This window comes from Periplaneta americana, chromosome 5 (genome assembly GCF_040183065.1).
Source record: "Periplaneta americana isolate PAMFEO1 chromosome 5, P.americana_PAMFEO1_priV1, whole genome shotgun sequence".
NCBI lineage: Eukaryota > Metazoa > Arthropoda > Insecta > Blattodea > Blattidae > Periplaneta > Periplaneta americana.
This window is the reverse complement of record NC_091121.1, coordinates 100,366,433-100,383,520: the sequence shown is the minus strand read 5'-3', so window position 1 is coordinate 100,383,520 and position 17,088 is coordinate 100,366,433. Positions and strand designations below refer to the sequence as shown.

At 35.8% G+C, this 17,088-nt stretch overlaps 2 protein-coding genes across 6 annotated transcripts in view; one reads left to right on the top strand and one right to left on the bottom strand.

Moving 5' to 3' along the window:
• The window catches only part of Mctp (multiple C2 domain and transmembrane region protein), a 1,238,231-nt gene that overhangs the window by 876,642 nt on the left and 344,501 nt on the right, over positions 1-17,088 (top strand). The window lies entirely within an intron of this gene.
• Positions 1-17,088, bottom strand: part of LOC138700049 (odorant receptor 10-like) — a 56,099-nt gene that overhangs the window by 687 nt on the left and 38,324 nt on the right. The window contains exons 2-4 of the mRNA XM_069826346.1: positions 9,029-9,128; positions 6,096-6,200; positions 414-569 (exon numbers count right to left, since the gene is read on the bottom strand). Coding sequence (XP_069682447.1) covers positions 414-569; positions 6,096-6,200; positions 9,029-9,128 — 361 coding nt within the window. The remainder of the gene's footprint in view (positions 1-413; positions 570-6,095; positions 6,201-9,028; positions 9,129-17,088) is intronic.

Here is a 17,088-nt window from a genome sequence, read left to right as displayed (position 1 = left end):
GGAAATGTAAAAAAATTCAATCAGAATTCCATTTATGATTTTGTGAAGGGGAATCAAAGGAGAAAATTGGAAAAATAACTTAAAATAAGAAATAAAGTTCTGATTTCAAGCTTTTATTATTAGCAATATTTTCCACGTTTTTATATTTAACATAGAAACGTTTTAATCCATTATTTTTGTAAAATAACTCCTGCTATCGAGAGACCACTCCTCTGTTTTTCATGGAACCAGCAGTGGTCGTTTAATACAGGTTTTACTGCACAGTGAATCGCTATGAATTGTGCCAAATGTTATACTTTCCGTATTTGGTATAGATATAAAATCCAAAACATTCAAGTTTGGTAATAGTAAAACATGAGACTGTATCCGTAGAAGGTTGTTTCTTCACGGCAGTAGTTACACATGACCCTTACCGCGACGAAGGTATCCAAGGACATGACGTACAACTTCCCTCCTGTGAGACGGAAGGGCTTCATGGCTCGCATGATCATCATGCACAGGCTGCTCTTGAAAGATATCGAAGCCTCATACCATGAACTTTCGTACGCTGCTCTCACAACGCTCTCGCACTGCAACAGAGTGACCACTTCATTTGAAACAGCAACACTCGTGTAGACGTCATTCACAAACACACAGAGAGCGTGTTTGAAGTGGTTGCCAAACTCCAGGGGTTGGATTTCCTGACGTATCCAGTCTTCATTACCTGCTGCTATATTCACAGCAGGTAAAAAACATCTTGAACAGGCATCGCAAAACGTCACAAATTCATGACGCAATATTAATATTACCCACTACACACAAAGTGAAGACGGGGGGTGGGAAGAATCGGTCGCAGTAAGTTAGACCCTAGATCATATATACCCCAGATAGATCGGCCTTATAGGCTTTGACGTTAACAACTTTTGTCAGGTTTACTACGCTGTCATCTAGTTGTTACATAAGGAGTCACGTCATAATTCCCATTTGAATTGCATTAGCGACTGTACTGCCATCTCGTGTTCGTTTACGGCGGACGGGTGGTGATCCTGGCGGTTGTTCTCTTCAAAGTGCTGCCGATTTTAACATAGCGAAGACCTATCTGTTACATATATGATCTAGGGTTAGACCAAAGGCGTTTTGTGATCGTCACTACCTTCCATGTTCATAACAAAGAAATAACAATAGAAAGAAGAAATTAACGTATTTTTAAGATTATACTATTTTGATCTGCATTCTTTTATTTTTTGATTACAATATTTCCATTCGGTAAGATCCCAAAAGTAGGGGTTGCCTCATAAGCAGGCAGTGCATTTTTGCTCCCAAACGTACAGCCAATCGAGTAGTTTCTTCTGGTACATCTGTTAGGTCACGTGGATGCATAAGCAGGGTGAATTGCAAGCAAGTACGCATGGGGTCATTAAATAATAATGATGTAAGGTATTATAAATTTCCCCTGTAGAAACAACATTCTCTTAGTTTAAAACAATTTTATGTGATGTTCGTAAAAGATTTGCATTTCATAACCTCAGAATATACGTTTTCGTTCACTGAAGCGGGATAGGTTTTGATATATGAATTATTTGTATATGTTCTGTAAAATGTAAATATTGATAATTTATATATTGATTATTATTATTATTATTATTATTATTATTATTATTATTATTATTATTATTATTATTATTATTTTGTCCCTGTAACGTCATGTGACGTAGGAAGAACATTTTATTAGCTTAAATGTTTACTAGTAGTTATAGTAAAAGATTTGAATTTCATAATATCAGAATATATGTTTTTGTTCACCGTAACGGAGTTGATTTCGTTATTATACGAGCATATACCGTCCTGACGTAAGCATTTAGAGTCAGAATTTTAACCCTAAAACTCCAGAATATACTAACCGATAACTTTCCTAACTTGTTTGAGAACGAAAATGCGTTGCCTGCTCATAAGTAGCCTCTGTCGATTGTGCACGAAGGCTGACATCTGTTAAGCGTTTCCTTCTTTTTGACTTTAATATGTTCACAAATATACGTAGAACCAAGCATAGATGCAATTGTGGCAAAGACGTGGATATTTAGAGGAGTCATTATTTTTAAATACATCTAAACCAACACAATTCTATACAATTCTTATGGTTGTTTTTCACAAAGGTGTAATTTTGGAGAACAGCAATCTCAAATTGTAAGTCTAATCGTCCTTTCAGAATGAGTGTGTTAAAAGGATAAGCAAATAGAGAGAAATTGTTTTCCATTTGTTTAAAATCACAAAACTTCTATCTCTAAATTTATCGTTCTTTAAGAGTATATGTATGTGAACGACCACAAATATTATCAGAAAATGCAGGCTCTTAATTTTTAAAATTTTATAAGAAAATGAACTCACAATTGGACAGAAATTACAAGGCACCATAACAAGACTTGTTAGAACTTAAATACCTCATAAAAGTATAAAAAATATTACTAATAATATTTTTAAGAAATTTACTTTTTACTTTAAATTAAATTTTCCAAAAGTTTAAAAATTTTCACACATTATTTCATAGCTCCACAACCATTAGAGATAGAATTCTGAAATTTTGTACACCGATTTAACATCCTTTTATGCAAAAAGTAGATTACAATAATGCCCATTTCTATGAAAATAGAAAAATTAGGTCACAAAATATTATGTGAATTTTAATATATTTTATATAGGACAAATAAAAAATTAATTGTATTAAAATTAACAAATCTACATTTCTGAGAGTAGTCTACTTTTCAGAAATAAGTGTTTATTACATGCAGGAAAAATATTGAAGTAGTCAGGGAGACAATGTTATGGTTACCAAATGATGTAACTGCAGAATTCTTTTTTATTATTACCTTGACAAAACTGGTTTGAAAAATATTATTAGTAACCTTTTTATATTTTTATCAGATACTTAAGTTGTAATAAGTCTTGTTGTGGTACCTTGTAATTTTTGTCCAATTGTGAGTTCATTTTCTTATAAAATTAAAAAAAATTTAGAGCTTGCATTTTTTGATAATATTCGTGGTGGTTCACGTACATTTACCTTTAAATGCTAAAAGTGCCATAAAATGTTAGGCTTTCACGGTAATTGGGTTGTAAAGGAAAATTTTGCACTTTTAATCATTTGTCCTTTGTTGGTATCTAAATTAATTTTAAAAAGCTTATAGAATGGCATGTGTTTTGCAAACACAAGAAATAAGATCAAATCTTGTTAAATTCGCACTCAAATTATCTACCTATGTAAAATAAAAATTATGGCAATCTTAATACTCAAAATAACAGAACATTAGAACACCTCTGCATGTCTGGTCGTGAAACGAGCGGGCCCGGATTCAAATCCAGTTGGGACAAGTTACCTGGATGAGGTTTTGTCCGTAGTTTCTCTTCAACCCATTAATAGCAAATCCTGGGTAACTTTCGGCACTGGACTCTGGACGAATTTTGCTAGCATTATCACCTTCATTTCACTCAGACGCTAGGTAACCATCGCAATTCATAATTAATCATGGCGCTACACCCATGAAGGGCCAAGACCTACCAGTCGGCTGCTGGCCTCACGGCCACATGCCGAAGGAGAGGTGGACGATCATCTAACCAGAATGGAGATATCGTGTAGTTAGCAAGATGAGCCTCCTAGCCGTTATAGCTCGTTGCAGTTGATAAAGTTTCGTAAAATAACCAATTGAAAAAACTGGACATTGGTTTCTGTTAAGATATTGCTTGAAAGTAAACTTAAGAATTTGAAGTATAGGACGAGGGGAGAAAGGAATAAACAAATTTACTGTTTAAGACAATATTATTTTTATAGGACAGATAACAGTTCAGCTGACGTAGACGGTGGAAGAGGGAAAAAAGCAGGCCTACAGTACAAATCAACTTCCATTTCAGATAAATGTATTCTTTATAAAGCTAGGAATTGGCAGAGGTAATGGAAGATATACAAAAAGCACGGTACAGAAATATTTGTAGGATGAAAATAAATTCCGAGGCTAAGAATTTATGGCAATGCCTATTTTGTTCCTTTATGTGAGGAAGTGAGAAATAAAGTTAGAAGATTACGATTAATTAACAACTAGGTCTGTTGGAAGGATTTCCTTGTCCTGAAATCTAACCGTTGAAACATCGTAAAGACATAACCTCTGTTAGCCAGTCGTATACACGTGGGTCGTCCCCGACTAAGATATCACGTAGCACAACTGTACAGACAAAATATGTAGCATGTATAATTATAGTGGTGGTGATGGCGGTATTACACCGTGGGCTCTAATAGCCCATCAAGAGCGTTCACGCAACCAGGATGGAGTATCATGTGGTCAGCAGAAGCATGCATAATATATCTACACTAACTAACGGAACTCATATCGCTGTGCAGATAGAAAGTAATATTCCATAGAAAGACGAGACTCCAAACAAAATATCAAATTACATTTTGGCCAACTCTTGGCTTAACTGCTCTTTTCGATGGCCAAACCCAGGACGGATCCATGTATTTACGCACTCTTTTGCCCATTGTGCGTTCTAAATGTATTAATATTGCCCTAGGTCGAATGGGGGGCTTGGATAACGTTCGTGAATCACATGCTGACATACGGGTTATACTGCCTCAATTCTGACAGCCAGACCCTTCCCCTGACGAATACCTTTTAATCCTCAGGAGCTGGATCCCCAAGTTCTTAAGTTCTACAGGGACATCGTTTTATTTTTGCTAACATTTCTAATAATGGCTAAACCTTTGAAGTAACGGTTGAGAACGGGAAACTCCGTTCGCTACCCCCTTCCACGACTGCAGCTCGATGATACTGACGTAAAATACAAACAAATCACTTTACTAGGTATAGGAGGGAAGAAAAGTAGTTTATCTATTTACGTGAACTAGGAAATATCGCGATTTTGAGTTTGGTCATTTTCATTAGGTTTTTGTTTAATCAAAATACAGTACTGTATAACAGTAAGTGTTTTTACTCACGAACTGAGCTATCCATTCGGACGTATTCATTATACAGTGTATATTATACTGTCTACAGCACTTTAGCATACAATATAGAGAATGAAGTTAAATTGAAAAATTATCATAATGGGGATATTTAAACACATTTTTTTTTAAATGGTGGCCATTCATTTCGATACATGCTTCAGTTCTTTTGTGCATATTATCGCACTATAAACTATTGCACCTAATTCCAATTACCAGTTTCGTCCTTCGTACTAGTAACTCATGTTGAAATAATTCTGTACCTACTCTATAAAAGAGTGCCTTATGTACTGTAAATTCAATCTTCCGTTCTGCCCGATTCGAAAAGATAAAATTACTCAAACATACTGTCTGTTGTCCGTTCAAGTGGCTTTGTCGCAGGGTCGTAGAAAGGGGGGAAATCACGGACAGTTAATTACTTAATGAGGCCCTTTTATTTAAGTTGTTTTAAACAGTTATATAATATTACGTAGACGTCCAATTCCTAACAGAAATTAATGTTTTTAGAAAAGAGCTAAGACAGCCCAACCACTAGCCTTTACAGAGGGCCGAGCAGAAGCGTGTGGGGGAAACCGGGGTGCGACGTAGGCAAACGGACGACAGTACTTGTGCGAAAATATGATTAAATATTGAAAGCTCTTTCGTCACTGGAAAACGCGAACATATTTCGGAACGTACTATACTCACTAACTCAGTAGTGTTTACTATGACCGTAAGGCAATTTTGACTTGCATACGCGGCCTTGGTTCTGTGTGGAGTACGGTTGGAAGTTTACTACTAGAGGGAGTGGAAGTGAAGTACATTAAAAAACTCAGGTACAATAAAAATTGAAGTAAAAATAAAATGATGTCCCTGTATAACTGTTTTATAAATTCTAACCTTCAACTCTTTTGACAGCAGACTAGATCACAAAGGCTTCTCAACCGAATATTAACAGATATTTCCTATATTTATTCTGCGTTTAATTTCCTCCTGAGTGTCATTTATATTTGTTACTGTTGGTCCAAGATATTTGAATTTTTCCACCTCTTCAAAGGATAAATTTCCGATTTTTATATTTCCATTTCGTACTAATCGTTAAGTATAGTTTAAATTATTAGCTTATGTGTGTAATAGCCATTATGTTTATTACCTGGAAAGTGAGTTCGTTTCCGTACCAACAAAATAATAATAATTGCATGATTGAGATTGCAAGAAACTGCACGAATGTGGCCATCCCAAACCCAGCGTCCTCCATCTGAAAGAGATTTTAATCAATTTAAATTAAAGCTGTGTGAAGGAGAAGTTTAAGGCATAATTTAAGAATTAAAGAAAATATAATGTACACAATAAAAATAAAGCTTCAGACTGTGCATGGAATCCTAAGGCATATGGAGACATTTGCAGAATACAGAGTAAACCGTAAGTAATGTCATTAATTTCAGGAGGTTGTTCTTTGAGATATTTCAAGCAATAAAGTTTAATACAATTTTGCTCGTTTGTGCTTCCTTTTCGAGATGAAAACTGATTTATGAAACATTTCATAGCGTTTTCTTTTTCTTGAGAAAGTAATTTATTAAATTCCCAATATGCTCAATCAATTTAACCCTTTGAAGAACAGTGGTTACACTACGTAACCACCTTTTAAATTTGAGTTTCCCGTCTACTTACAGGGTGGTTTCTATTTCAAAATTACTCCGTTGCGTTCACTGATCCCTAGTAACTGTAGAAGAATGTTATTTTCCCTATATTTGTGTTGCTCAGCCTGTTCATTAAGATGGCCGATGTTGTTGTGTATAGTTGGGGTGTGGAAAACTCGCTACTTACTTTTATTTCAGTTGTAGGCCTATGCTAAAATATCACAGTTACGTAAGTAGTATTATTTGTCTTTCGGTCTTTCAGAACGTATTTCAGTAACAAGATTGTAATTTCTTCGACACATGTGGCGTCAATATAGATATAATGTGGTGGTTTCAAAACGTAACCACCATGCAAACAGGATAGTTATGCTTACCATATCCAACAAAGTGTTCCATTTTTGTGTCAACTTATTCATCATGGCTACAAGGAAGAGATTATTGGTGACAATCACAAAGTGTTTTATGACAACTTTTTCGCAAGTTTGAATCTGATGATCTCTCTAAGACAGCAAAATATCTATGCATATGGTACAATTAGACATGGGCGTATTGATTTACCACACAACGAAAGAAGAGACCGCGACATGAAACATGGTGAGAGTGATAGCCGTACGTCATATGCTGGAGTGTCCTGGCTCAAGTGGAAGGATAGAAGGTCCATTCTTTTCCGTTCTAATTACCACGATCCATCTATTTTCGCCAATGTTTCAAGGAAAGAGAAGAATAGAACAACCACTGAAATTGCTTGCCCACAACTCGTGAAGGACTACAACAAGGGTTATGTTGACAAAGCTGATATGTTGAAGTCCTTCTACGAGATTGATTGAAAATGCAGAAAATAGTGGCACCGCATTTTTTAGCATTTTGTTGATGTCACTGTGGCTAATGTCTTCTTGGTATATTCGTTGAAGGTGAAGGTGGAGAACTGACTCTGAAGAATATCAGGTTGACTGTTGTTGATGGTTTGGTCGCACCTAGAGGGAGAAAGACAGTACTAAAACCTGTGCACCACTTCAAGCCAACTGTCCCATATGAGAAAAGATTCGACAAGATGGCATATATGCCTGTGCGTAGATCTTCAAGACGCTGTGCTTATTGTAGCACTAAAGTTCAACCACATAGGAGCAAATGGGCCTGCAACACATGTGAAGTGGCACTTTGCCTTAATGAGACCAGAAACAGTTTCCTTTTGTATCATTCACAATAAGTTTGAAGGCATTGTGTTCTGCAATTTTGCATAGTGGTTTTACCATGAAACCACCCATTTTCTATGTCAAAAAGGGAAGTTTTTCAAATTTTTTAAATTTGAGACACTTTACTTAGACAAATAAAAGTTTAATTTCATTGCAAACACAATTTTTTCTTTCCCTTCCAAATGCGTGCATCAAAGGGTTAAAAGAGCAGTGTATTGTGAAAGAATTTCAGTTTCGTCCTTTAAATGTTCAGAAATTTGATAACACTGAAAAATTCATTTGCACAACGGAAAGTTTGTAATTGTCATGTGCCATTTTCCTCCTCTGCACTTTAAACTATACTCTGCTTTTGTTCATCACATCACAAAATTTGTGATGTGAAGAATAAAGATAAAATAATTTTAATTTTCCTTAAATTATCCGGATTTAACCCGGGTATTAGACGCAGAAGGCGAACACATTGACTTTCCTGCGTATGGTGCGGTTGTTATATATAAAATGTCATGGTGCACTATATTTATAAAAAAATGTGAAATTTTATATGTGACTTAAATGCAAATAAGACGAAGACCATGGTCATAGGAAGAAAAATAATTCTAAAGGAGGCAGTAGACCAAGTGGACAGCTTCAAATACTTGTGGTTTCTATAGTAAGCAGTAACATGACCTGCTGTCAGAAAGTCAAAAGGAAAATATTAATAGCCAAGGAAGCTTTTAATAGAAAAGGGAGCATATTCTGTGGACCTCTGGAAAAAGAACTATGGAAGAGACTAATGAAGTGCTATGTATGGAGTGTGGCATTATATGTTGCAGAAACATGGACATTACGACGAAGTGAAGAGAAGCATTTGAAATGTGGATATGGAGAAGAATGAAACGTGTGAAGTGAACAGACAGAATAAGAAATGAAGCTGTGTTGTAAAGAATGGGTGAAGAAAGAATGATGCTGAAACTGATCAGGAAAATAAAAAGGAATTGGTTGGGTAACTGGCTGAGAAGAAACTGCCTACTGAAGGGTATACTGGAAGGTATCGTGAACAGGTGAAGAATTCGTAGCAGAAGAATATATCAGATAATAGACATTAAGATATATGGATCATAATGCGGATGGAAAAGGAAGGCAGAAAATAGAAAATATTGGAGAAAGCTGTGTTTGCAGTGAAAGACCTGCCCTTGAGCAGAACAATGAATGAATGAATTATACATGACGACTCTTAATAAAGGTACGAAATGTTTCACTTGATGGTGACTCACCACTGTGATCTGGAATATGATGAGGCAGAGAGTGCCCGAACTACTTAAGAACTGGGCGAGCATCATTGGATTGAAAACATCTTCTAGTTCCATGATGAATCTGAAACATAACACAACATTTCTACTGAAACTAAAATGCAACATATCTCATTGAGAGTTACAGAATTTCTAAATTCACTATCACACTATATTGAACCTGATAATCTGTTCCGGTCTTAGTCCCTCTTTTCAAAGTTCTTCCAAAGATCGTTTAGCTTTTGGTACGAAATTCAAGGTTTATTTCAGTATTCTTTTAGATTTGATTTTTTTAAAGTTATGGTTATATTGTGATTGAGATCACTTTGATATTTTAAAACCATTATAATTGGAAATTGTTAATAAAAATATCTTATTATGTGAATTCTGCGTAGATTTCGCGAGATTTGGTGTCTGACAAGATGTTGGTCTGCAAACATTTCTTTCCACAGAGGAGAAAACATTGTAAGAAATAAATTATACATTTTGCCTGTAGCCTTCTCTTTGAATGGACATGACTATTTGCATCGTCATTATAATTATCATCACCATTATAAATGTTATCTAGACATTTTATTATTACTATGATCTCATGAAGTTCTAAATTGTTTATTGTTGTGATGTAAATATTACTTAAAGATTCAATTAATGGTTATTTTACATCACATAAATACACGAGACTTTGTTTCCGCTTTCAGTTTCATGTTAAGTACAATGATAAGAACAGCCCGCAGAACCCTGCAAAGAACGTTGATTACCATCTACCATCTAATGGGAGAAATATATCATGCACCATCAGTACTTAGCCTGTAGACACTCAACAACTGAAGAGAGTGATCCCAAAACTTGCTCTGTCCATTTGGCCAATTTTAAGATTTTTACGCGTGTATGATTTTTGAAACCTCTATCATAAAATTTTAACTTCTTCTAAAACAACGCCAATCCTTGTGTTATTTGCATGTCACTTGAAAACTTGCTCAATCCGTAGACTAGTGAATGGAAAAACTAGTCCAGTCCTTTCATAAACATGGACTTAACGAATTTTGGGATCACATTCTTCAATAAAATGATGTTCATTTACATGTGCATACTTTTAGACATTTTGCACAGATCGAAGATCAATGTTGAAAGTGATTCGATGTCTTTCCGAATAATAGCTATTTTTAGTTCTTTCAGAGTAATGGAATAGTTCTTTAGAAGCTTTTGTTTTAAGTTTCCCAGTAAATAAAACCTTGGGGAAACATTAGGGTAGAACAATGGCTAATTCTAAAACATAAATCTGTCTTCGAACGTTATTTATATTGCTCTAATTTGTATTTACGGTTTTTCAGTGCAGCAAAAGAAATTCACTTATGAGTATTTATGCTTTCAAGATGAATGTGTTCAAAAGCAGGCTCTTGGGTATTCTACAGTGTCCTGGAACTTTACATTTCCAGAGTTTCATAACTGCAGACCGAGCGGAAAGTAACTCCCTATTGTAAAATACTTATAACGTTTGTGTATATTACTATTATTTTATGAAACTTAGTACAAAGTTTCTTTACAGTTGTAAAAAGTGATCTGTAATGGCACATCGTATGGCACTGCAGGAAAGGGCTCAGGTGGCCGCTCGTCATAAACTCTGGCGTTCCGTTGTAGAGCCCGATCGCAAACTCGTGGCACCAACATACGCGAGCCTCTTTCTGAGACTTCAGGGTAGGGGGTTCTGTATGTGCGGGCGACTGTTTATTCATATAGCGCAGGCATGTCAATTGATGCCCACAGGAGCAAGCGCGCGTTTTAGAGCCCAGGAGAGCCTGAGCGCTTTACAGCGGAAAGGAAAGAGACGAAAGAGGTGGTTTATACCGCTTGGTCGAGCTATATTCAGGGATGGCTAGCACTGATTCAATAGATAAAGGGAAGAGAACTTATTAAAACTGTATCCATGTTAATTTTTAGATTTTCCTGAGAAGTATAAGTGCATTATAAGAATGTAAGTTTTAATTTTAATGCTCATTTTTCACAAGTTTGATTTTTTTATTCAAAAGAAATATTTTCTCAACTTTTCGTATAGAAAAGTGAAATTTTCAGGTATAGGCCTATTTATTTAGTAGCCTTACAGAATGTTTTCGTAAATCTAATATACCGTATATACGTATTACTGAAGATGTGTATTGAAATTTCTAAAATATTCGCATGGAAATTGTTTGTAAGGAAATGAATTAACAAAGCAACTACTGTTACATCATAAGCAAAAGATACGTGCCCATGTGTTGCAAAAATGTCAGCTCTATAGCTTCAGCAGATTTCGAGAAAATAATTTAATATTCTGATGATAGGAAGTTGCTCACAAATATCACCTTAAAAGCATAATGCGATAAGAGTTTTGTTATGGAATATTTGTTACACTTAAAACAGATACAGTACCTAGGTAACTTTGCTTTGTACTGTAATATTGTTTTGATTAGTTTATTGATTACTTTTGTAAGGCTAAAGATACCATCAATATAAATTCCAACTTATCATGTCATACTCAATCTCTTTCTTTGTAATATCACTTTCTTTATGAATGATGTGTTTCATCCACTTAATACAGTATAATATTATACTACTATGGAATTTAAGTGAATATTCCTTCTCAACTCTCTATTATGTTATTAAGATTTAAAAGACAAGTGTAATATTAAGAAATCAGTGTTAGTACTTTTGTTTTACAGACAATATAGATAATATTAAACAGAAAGAAGCCATATAAAAATAACGACATAAAATTTCACGTTCCGTTTGAAGTTTGTGCACCACTGTTTTCTTAATCCAACAGGTTGCTTATTCATATACACAACCCTTCCTCTTTCCATACTTAGCGCTTGCTGCCCGCGCACGACGTCAAGGTCAGAAAAATACGCTTGCTTTGACATCACTGACTGGTGTATACTGCTCAAACACCCCTCAGTAAGACTCTTGGACGAGTCCATGTAAGTGGATGCCAATTCGTCTTTCGCTCAGGTGCCACGAGTTTGCGATCGGGCTCTACTGGTACAGATATGGTGGCGGACAGTGCACGGACCTCGTGCTACATTGGATCCCAAGACCATCAAGAATTGCCATTAGAAACTCATTGACAAAGGATTTATGGTGGATACTCGCAGGTGTGTTCGTCCCTCAACATCCAGGACAGAGGCAATGTAACAAATGGTGATGGATATATTCACCAGGGCGCTCGTGATAGTGGTGTTACCCGCTACACAATCCAAAATGTTTTGAAGAACGAATTAATTTTCGTCCATGAAGCCGCATTACTGTCAAAACCTAGCGGCGAAACCTTGTGACCATCGAATGGATTATAGAGAGATCATGTTTGGTAGGAACGAAGACTAGCAACTGTTGTTCACCAACATCATTTGGAGCAATGAATCCGTTTTTCATGTGGAAGAGTTTAGAACTGTCACTACTGGGCACCAGAGAATTCGGGGCGAAGACTGAGAATTCGCAAAGCCTCGTAAGGTTACAGTGTGGTTTGGCATAACATTCAACCAGGTTGCGGATCCATTCATTCTTCGAAACACTGTGATCGGAGAACGGTATCTAGCCATGCTGGAAAATGAAGTTTGGTCTATTGTCACCACCTGGGATAACGAGCTTTGCTTCCCTTTCGAAGACCGTCATGCAAATTAATTATTGTCACCGCCGCTTAAATTTCCGTCGTTCTTTGGCAGTTTGCATCCGTGAACTTCGAACTTAATGGCAATCTGTGCTACCATTAGACAAAATATGTCGCTGAAAATATGTTACTTTTAATATTATCAAATTATGCATGTTTTCAATGTGTAATATTTAACATCAAAACTACAAGTAAGTTTAGATGTAAAATACATATCTTATTCTTACATCAGTAATTGCTGGTGATGTCGAAGACATTCGTTGAATCTTTCATTCATTTTACGTTTCATTGAATCCGAAAGAAACAAATTAAATTCAGGATTGTCTCCCAGAAGAATTTGATCAATTTTATCTTCTTTGTCATTTTCATCGGGTTTTTCAGCTTCTAGGAGGTATGCAGCCCTTTCTTTAATGTGTCTCAAAGAGTACTTTAGTATTCTGAACTGTCCACAGGCATGAATGATCATTCCAACAAATACTGTGTCGATTCCAATATTCACGGTTGGCCCGAGTAATATCACAAATATTTGAAAGACAAAAGTTATTCCGAAATATTCAACCTTTGTGGTGTCAAAAGGAAAAGTGGCAGGATAAGGAAGTTTCATTGCACTTTCTGTGGAATTTGCTGCATGATCAACACCGACAAATAAACTTGTAATGGCCGTCATTATAAAGCCGAGGAGACAGCCTATTCCAAGGCTGTAATAAGACCAGCTCATGATTCGAGCGTGTCTGTTGTAGCTGCGAGCTAGGTCCTTCTGCTCTTCGGTCCACTGAGAGGGCGGGCAGAGTACGCCATCGCGCAGATTGTAAATCATCCGATATATGCGCTTGCTAGACTTGAGGTAGGATATCTCTTTGATCCAGGCCGCACCGTATGTCAGCATAACACTTCCGGTAGCCGAGAAACTGGCCAAGTCGCCCAACGTATTGCAGATCAGTTCAGCGATCTGCGACAACAGGTGAATAAGAATCACTACGGACACAAACCAGGAGTAGATTACGTAAGCTCGAAGAGGCCTGCGTTCTTCGCCGAAGCTGTTCCACAGGCCAACTAGCCTCAGCGTTTTGATATTCACTCCAAGACAATTTTGTAGAATATTTCCATCTTCGATTTCTTCTGCCATTCTTCACAATCCTAAGATTGTTTTTATAATCTGGCGTGATTTATTTTGTTGTTAAACTTACAGAAATGTTTGAAATAATATATTTTAATTTAGATTTGAATTAGTTCTTTTTTTAAGTTCCCACAACTAGAAATAACTGTAATTTGTATATTGTTTGCTTAAATATCTGTCAGATAATCCCAAATATGTAACTGAAGATATGCCACTCACCAAGACTCACAATTGAATACACAGTAAATATTTTCAAAATTTTAACAATTTTGTCTCAAGCTTCAGTACTTATGGTTTAGGTTTAATTTATTTGAAATGTTTCCTTCGAAACCGTGAATAATAATATACTATAATTCAAGGTCTTCCTTTTAATCCAATTTCTTGATATTTTACAAAATCCAACTCTTATTTTTATTTTATTAAATTTTATATCTTAGTATCAATTCCTTCCCTTTATGCTATTGTCATTAGAGCGTTTAATTTTGATAAGGTTGCAAATTCTTCATTTAGTCACTTTCAGTCAGTTGAAAAATAAAATTATCTGCATCGAAAATGTATATTTTAGTCAGTTCTCAATATGTTGCCGATATATATTACTATACATCCGGAAGTTAATTGATCGTATATGAGCTACATTTATCCTAACAAACTGAGAAAGAATAACTTTCTGATAAATGAAAACTTATACAGACGAACTTAACTGAAGAGCGATTCCAACGTGACTGAGAACGTGTTCTCTTCCATTTGAGATTTTAGTCAGAATAGTTACAGAAAACATTAAGTAATAAAAAGTGTCTGTTTCAGGGAAAACACGTCGTGTGAACATTGAATAGGAACACACTTTGCTTCACAGAACCACAAAGGCCAACGGGAGGTGGAATTTTGTGATCAAAAGGAATTAACATTGTTGATAAATACATTTGTAAATAGAAATCTTGATGACACGTTATACACACGTTAGAAACATTCGGGATTGGTTATTTAATTAATGTCGTTATAAATTCTGTTTCATGCTTAATGCCTCCGTGTTGTCTTGTTTCTACAGCTTTGCGGTTTGACATATTATTAGAAAAGCTTAACATTTGGCTAGCCATGTTTCCCACAGAATTTACGTGCCTTTAATCATCATATTCATCGTCGTACTTTTAAACTATGACTGCATGTCGTCGTTATTCCTGCAATAACTCCTATGTGACATATTTATCGATTTTCACATTTTTGCTCTATTAAATAACTTAGTGATACAGAAAATAATAAAATCTCCTATATTTAATTACATTTCTTCGTTTCGAAAATGTAAGAATTCACATTTTCTTATGTATGGCTGCCATAGGATGAATAAATGTGTTTTTTCTTTCTACTAAAAATTTTTGTATTTTGCACATAGGCGTTATTGCAGGAACAACGACGATGTATTTCTACTGAGGGAACGGAAGAGAGTCGTTATGGTATATATATTCATCAATCAAGTAAATCCTTTTTGCATGCAAACTTTAGAAGACAGAAGCAAGATGAGTGCGAAACCCTAAGTGTGGTTTCTTGGTACCGGGAATACCACAGAGATTATTTAGGCAGACCTCTAACACCACACACAACAAACCATTCCGGGTTACCAGCGGTATGCCACTTGCATGGCCTCCAACTGACACCATGACAGACACTTGAACACTAGCCAATCTCGCCGCAAGGCGTCGATTGTCTAACGCCGGGAAACTCTAGGATGACAATCTGTATCGCCCATTGAGCTTTTCCAGACACCGCTCAGTGGTCCAAAAAGCAAAACACAAAACTCATTCTATCACTCTAAAGCAGGCATAGACATAAGGAAGGGGAAGTAAATATGATCCAGTTCCCTCCTTGTACAGTATTTCGGACGTGTTTACATCACATGAATTTCTTCTCTTGCGCTTAGTGATGAACAAAACTAATGCGGTATGCCATTATACTAAACTTTTTTTAGTTAGTTATTTAACAACGCTGTATAAACTACTAAGTTATTTATCGTCGATGAAATTGGTGACAGCGAGATGGTATTTGGAGAAATGTGACCGAGGATTCGCCATAGATTACTTGACATACGCCTTACAGATGCGGAAAACCTCGGAAAAACCCAATCAGGTAATCAGTCCAAGACGGAATCGAACCCTCTCCTGAGCGCAACTTCGGATCGGTAGAAAGCGTCTCAGCCGACCAAGCTACGCCGGTGACTCATTACACATTTCAAACCAAATCAAATATGTAATATCGTCGTTGTTCCTGCAAAAACTCCTATGTGACATATTTATCGATTTTCAGATTTTTGCTCTATTAAATAACTTAAATAGTGGTACAGCAAGTAATAAAATCTCCTATATGTAATTATATTTCTTTCTTTCGAAAATGTAAGAATTCACAGTCTATGTACGGCTGCCATAGTATCAATAAATGTGTTTTCTCTTCATACTGAAACATTTTATATTTTACACATAGAAGTTATTGCAGGAACAACGACGATATAGACATTCATATGGTCACTATGGCTTAGCACTCATAAATAGCTAATTACTTATAAGCATTTAGTATTTCATCAGGACGAGTCTGTCTATCTTAAAATGAATACTCTTACTACATAAACGTAAAGCAATTACACGATTATAGGCTGGTAGACGTGTACACGCAATATTTTTCATCAGGTTCATTTTAGATAAAAACAATGTTCGCAGACATACGTGGATTCAAAGCTTGCAAGCATCTTAGCTGCGAAATTGCGTAAGTTAGGAGACTCGTGCACACGTCTAGAATTGAATTGTGGCATATTTTTCCTTCGCTTCATGCGTATTCCAAAGTAGCTACTTTCATTAGCATAGGCCTATACTTGTACTGTCAGCGTAACAGAATTGTGGCCGAAAGTCTCGTCCTGGATTTCCCTTATTCCCCTCATGTCATGACTGCTATGCAAGAAGTCTTATCTAAAAGACTCCGCCTGCCGGTTTTCCACTGTGTGCTGCTGGCTTCTTTTTCCGATGTGTAGACATCTGTATCAGCATCTCCATCTTTGCAGGGGGATTTTGCAACTGAAGGACATATTTTTTTGCTTTTGCACAAACAAATATGAGATTCAAGTGGTCCTGTTATTTTCTTTAAAACAGAGACATAATGTAAGTCTATATTTTTATCGCTTATACTACTTATTTATTTACTTATTTGTTTATTTATTTATTTACTTGTTTACTTATTTGTTTGTTTTTGTTTGCTTTTTTATTTGTGTATTTATTTATTTACTTATTTACTTATTTATTCATTTATTTG